Here is a 5,561-nt window from a genome sequence, read left to right on the forward strand (position 1 = left end):
TCTCTTCCTCCCCTCCTTGTCTCCCACTCCTCTTCCTCCTCTCCTCTATGCCGCCTTGAAGCTCCATCTTTCATCTATCGTCTCCTTTCCTCATTTCTTTCTTCTCTTTTATCTTTCTGAGTCTCAATCTGTCGCCTCCTCTCCACCTCATATTCTACTTATAGTCTTTATTTACCCTCTGGCGGAGGAGGGTCTGGCTAGTCCACACAGCATTCTGGGATGGGAGAAAAATGTGCTCTGGTTTATTGGCATTTCTTTAAACCAATCACAATCGTCTTGGGCGGCACTAAGCTCCGGACAGAGCCACGGTGCCTCTGCTAAATAGTCTCGGGAAGGAACTTGTTTTGGTGGAAACGTGTACGTTCAAAGGTAGTTATTGTCGTGCAACAGTAGTTTATAAAATCTGATGTTTTATTCTAAATGAAACTAGCCAACAATATAACGGCCGACAAGTCCAGCTGAAATGATCAGACCATTAAAGGTCCCATGACATGGTGCTCTTTGGATGCTTTTATATAGGCCCTAGTGTTCCCCTAATACTGTATCTGAAGTCTCTTTTATATAGACCTTAGTGTTCCCCTAATACTGTATCTGAAGTCTCTTTTATATAGACCTTAGTGTTCCCCTAATACTGTATCTGAAGTCTCTTTTATATAGACCTTAGTGGTCCCCTAATACTGTATCTGAAGTCTCTTTTATATAGACCTTAGTGGTCCCCTAATACTGTATCTGAAGTCTCTTTTATATAGACCTTAGTGGTCCCCCTAATACTGTATCTGAAGTCTCTTTTATATAGACCTTAGTGGTCCCCTAATACTGTATCTGAAGTCTCTTTTATATAGGCCTTAGTGGTCCCCCTAATACTGTATCTGAAGTCTCTTTTATATAGGCCTTAGTGGTCCCCTAATACTGTATCTGAAGTCTCTTTTATATAGGCCTTAGTGGTCCCCTAATACTGTATCTGAAGTCTCTTTTATATAGACCTTAGTGGTCCCCTAATACTGCATCTGAAGTCTCTTTCCCGAAATTCAGCTTTGGTGCAGAATTACAGCCACTAAAGCCAGTCCCACAATGAGCTTTCCTTAGGATGTGCCATTTCTGTGTCTGTAGCTATTGAGGAGGAGAGAGAGGGGGGCAAGGTGGAGGGTGGGGGTGTGGCCTTGACCATCTGCCACTTTGCTCGTTTGAAAGCCATGATGTCTCTCTCGCTCTCATGGGTGGGCCAAATTCTCCGGGCAGGCAAAGCAGAGAAAGGGGAGGTAACCTTTTCCAGATCGGCCCATCTGAGCTTTCATTTTCTTAAAGGCAGAGCAGGATACCCAGGGCTCGGTTTACACCTATCACCATTTCTAGCCACTGGGGGACCATAGGCAGGCTGGGGGAACTCATATTAATGTTAAAAAACCTCATAAAGTGAAATGTTCATGCCACGGGACCTTTAAACTGTTTGGATCCTTTACACTTTCTACAATGGGAGGATTTTTACATTGTCCTGATGATACTTACAGACTTTTACTGAAGTAACATTTCCAATGCAGGACTTTAACTTGTAACAGAGTATTTTTACAGTGTGGTATTAGTATTTCTAATGAAGTAAAGGATCTGAATACTTCTTCCACCACTGGATATGTTGAATTACCAGCTATATCCAGTGTTTATTCCCTTCATCCTGAATAAATGTTCAAAGTCCTGCTGCAGTCCTGGATGAGAGCGTCTGCTCCGCTGTGACAGTCTTATGGCGTTTCTCCACTGCTAGTACCAGCTCTGCTCGGCTCGACTCGACTCGACTCGACTCGGCCGCGGTGCCCCGTCCTCCTTTTTCCATTGCAGATTTAGTACAGCCTCATGCGTGAGGCGAGCGCAGCTGGTCGTCACAGCGCAGCCGCAGGAAACTGCCGTGACCTAACGGGATACACACACAGAACGTGGAAGGTGTGTGTTGCTGCCACAGCCAGAAGACACATTTTGTTTCAAATGAAGCTGGTTGTTTCAAAAACACAGCTGGCTGAACTATTTAAAAATGGCGGGTTAGTTCTGGACACCCCCGTCTGTCGCTTTCACGTCACCTTTTGGTATTGGCTCAGCTCACTCAGGACCTCGACTGAGGTGGTACTAAAAAAAAGTACCTGTTAGCAGGTACCAGGGACTTTTTTTCGTAATGGAAAACCAAAAAAGGCGAGTAGAGTCCAGGCGACTCGAGCAGGTACCATGTAATGGAATAACGGCATTAGTGAACTTCTGCTTCTCACACATCCTTATCAATGCTGTTGTAACTTCCTACTGATGTTGTCTGTTCTGACATGGAGTCAGCATGATGTACGGAAAAGACGATAACAACAATGTGTCGCAGCGTTTTTATTCAATGTAATGAAACAGGACTTTGCTTCTAGATAGATTAAACACTCTACATATTAATATGATTTACATTAAATGCTGAAGAAAAACAAGTGATGCAGTGCCTCCATTTTGGCTCATGAGTAGCAACAATATAACCTGTCACACAGGAAACAGGAAGCTGAGCAGTCTGTCCGTCCCTCTCATCAATCTGCTGATATACAAATTATAAACATCACATCTCTAACAAAGGAGAACAAAAGCACATTCAGAGATATTAATAGTTAATAGTTTAGTAGCATACCTATATAATCCTATATCTAATTCACCTATACATTACATTCACACACACACACACACACACACACACACACACACACACACTCACACAGCTTTAAAAGTAATTGTAAATATTTTGTTTTCTCTTTTTTATACAGCAAATATATTTTTATTTTTGAAAAACAAAACATTTAATTGTGAAGTAGAAGTCTTCACGGTTTGATATCTATAAGCCAGTTGATATTATCATACAGAGTATCCAGTAACCTTCTCAAGTCTGACTGCAGTGTTTAAACAGATAAAGACTTCTTTTTGGCAGATCCATCCGTATCTCTCAGCACAGCTCTCTGATTTCCATCCATATCTCCAACTGAAGTCGTCAGAAACTACACACTGACCGTCAGTAGGAGGTGGAAGTAGTTCATGGTATCTGACACTGAGGGAAGAACATGATGTTTAGATCAAGGCTGATAGATTTTAGGATTCAAAGTGTTTAAGAATGTGTCTCTTACCTTTCAGTCAGATCACTTCCATCGATCCACTTCCATCTCCCTCCTTCAGCTCTCAGGCCAATCCAGGATCTGTTGGCGTACCTGCTGTACCGGCTGTAAACATAGAGTGCATACTGACAAGAGAAAAACATTAATCAGAGATTTAAACACTATACTTTAATAATCACACTGATCTACGGACTCACAGTGTGTTCAGACCTAGAGAAAATACATTCAATTGCGTCATAAAAATTCCCACTGCTTCCTCATTACCTCATCCTTGTCATCATGTACAACGACCAAATCTGAACTCCGTTCTCTGCAGTCTTCTCGAGCTTCTTCCCAGGTTTTCTGATCAGGAGGATCATTAATCAGATAGCAGCTGGACTTGATGAGTCTCCAGCCCTTCTGACAAGCGCTACACCGTCTCTCTGAATCTACAGAGACCAACCAATACACAACATTACTGCACTGTGTTATTATTATTATCAGTTATTATAGGATGTAATTAATGGGATCTGAACATACCGTTATTTACTTTGGGGCAGTATTCATCAATGCTCCACTGAGCTCGACTGATGTTTTGTATTTGTCCTCTTAAGTTGTTCCTCTCAGTCTCCAGATCCTGGTTTACTGCAGTCAGGTCTGTGATCATCATAGTGATAATGCAGTTTAGTTTTTTTATCAATTATGCCACTTTAGTGTTTCACCTTATAATAAAATACATTACAGGATGGATTCACATGTTTCAAATCTATCTTAAAACAATAGTCAGCTGTTCATATGAACATTAAAACTGAGTTTTCTTGCTCTGATCATTCCTCCTGTTCATACTGGAGAATAATCTTTCTAATGCACTTCCAAAGTAAGAGACAGAGGACAAAGTCCACAGTCCTACTTCAGTCGTCTAAGTTTGCCAAAATATGTTTTTTATCTTTAAATATCTTTGTGTTGTTATCACTCTGCTTCAGAAATCCTGTCTGGGAAAACACAAAGAGTGAACTTGGTACTATAAAGGTTGTAACTGTACTGCTGAAGCCTCATATTAGCTTCAGATCAACTTTGGAATACATCTTTGAGCAGAGCCAGGATGAAGAGGAGGAAGGATTACACCGAGCAAAAACTGTTTCTATGAACATATGGGCATCTGACAGACTTGATAAAATGTGAACCTGTCCTTTAAGTAAAGACTAACAACAACAAGTTAAGACAGTGGTACTCACAGTAGATACGGAGGCCCATGATGACTAACAGTATCAGCCAACACACTGCTACCAGTAGAAAAGACTGAGAGAAGCAGTGAAACCTCTGGTCTGAGAGAGAAATAAGAACTCAGTTTACTAGATGATGTTGAGTAATCAGTCAGAGATTAGATGATTAGACTCTATTGATCCCAAATTGTGAAATTCAGTGCTACAGCAGCACAATATAAGACACACATACAAAATATATAAGAAATAATAAATAGGATAGAATACAAGAACAACTATTCAAAAAAGAAAGAATGTACAAACGTATTTACAACTGGTGAATAGTGGTGAGCTCCAGTCCGATCACTGTACGTGCTAACTGTTCTCCATCATTAAATGCACTGTTTTGCACACCTATTCCATTATCTCTGTCATGCCCCATGCATATTTGCTCAGATGCACATCTTCACCTGCACTGCTATCATATCATATCGTATCATATCTGTTTACGCTCTTTTGCTCTATTCATCTGCCCTGGAATGCTCAACTGTTATTCTTCCCACCTTTGTTGTCATTCAATTTTTGTCCATCTACTGATCTACATCACTATCTAGACCACAATCTGCACTAACTGTATACTGACTTTACTACATTTCAGCATTTATATAGTCTGTCTATTCATGTATATTGTGTTATTACTGATCTACATCACTAACTAGACCACACTTTTACTAACTGTACATTGACTCTTTACTACATTTCAGCATTTATATAGTCTGTCTATTCATGTATATTGTGTTATTACTGATCTACATCACTTTCTAGACCACACTTTTACTAACTGTACATTGACTCTTTACTACATCTCAGCATTTATATAGTCTGTCTATTCATTTATATTGCATTATAACTGATCTACATCACTAACTAGACCACAATTTGCACTAACTGTATTTTGACTCTTCACTACATCTCACCAGTGACATAGACTGTCTATTCATGCATATTGTGTTATTACCGTATCACTTTCGCATATCCATCGACTTACTTACACCTCACTTTGGGCTGGCTTTGTAATGCCTTACTTAATCTGTACTTTATGTAGCCTACTATATTCTGTATTTTTGTATTGTGTTGAATGTGAAACTGTATGTTGTCTTGCATGCTTATGCTTTTCTTGGCCAGGTCGCTGTTGCAAATGAGAACCTGTTCTCAAAGGCCTACCTGGTTAAATCAAAAAATCAAAAATAATGTAGGCCTACACATG

General features: G+C 40.1%; 1 protein-coding gene across 2 annotated transcripts; it reads right to left on the minus strand.

Annotated features, from left to right (window-relative positions):
- Nucleotides 1-2,340: 2,340 nt before the first annotated feature.
- Nucleotides 2,341-5,009, minus strand: LOC144514025 (CD209 antigen-like protein C). 2 transcript variants are annotated; one of them, XM_078245216.1, is made up of 6 exons: nt 4,328-5,009; nt 3,633-3,749; nt 3,378-3,541; nt 3,126-3,238; nt 2,881-3,049; nt 2,341-2,545 (listed from the first exon to the last, which is right to left on the minus strand). In XM_078245216.1, exons 1-6 carry the CDS (start codon nt 4,344-4,346, stop codon nt 2,405-2,407), a joined length of 723 nt encoding a protein of 240 aa, XP_078101342.1. In that variant the 5' UTR covers nt 4,347-5,009; the 3' UTR covers nt 2,341-2,404. The 2 variants fall into 2 exon arrangements, with proteins under 2 accessions (XP_078101342.1, XP_078101341.1); XM_078245215.1 differs by having other exon boundaries at nt 2,341-2,548.
- Between the last annotated feature and the right edge of the window lie 552 nt (nt 5,010-5,561).

This window comes from Sander vitreus, unplaced genomic scaffold, assembly GCF_031162955.1.
Source record: "Sander vitreus isolate 19-12246 unplaced genomic scaffold, sanVit1 ctg415_0, whole genome shotgun sequence".
Taxonomy (NCBI): Eukaryota; Metazoa; Chordata; class Actinopteri; order Perciformes; family Percidae; genus Sander; species Sander vitreus.

Coding starts and splice junctions, on each gene's coding strand:
- LOC144514025 (XM_078245215.1), bottom strand. Junction 3,239..3,377: donor TACATGATGACAAGGATGAG/GTAATGAGGAAG, acceptor TTCTCTTGTCAG/TATGCACTCTATGTTTACAG. Junction 3,050..3,125: donor GGAAGTGATCTGACTGAAAG/GTAAGAGACACA, acceptor TTCTTCCCTCAG/TGTCAGATACCATGAACTAC.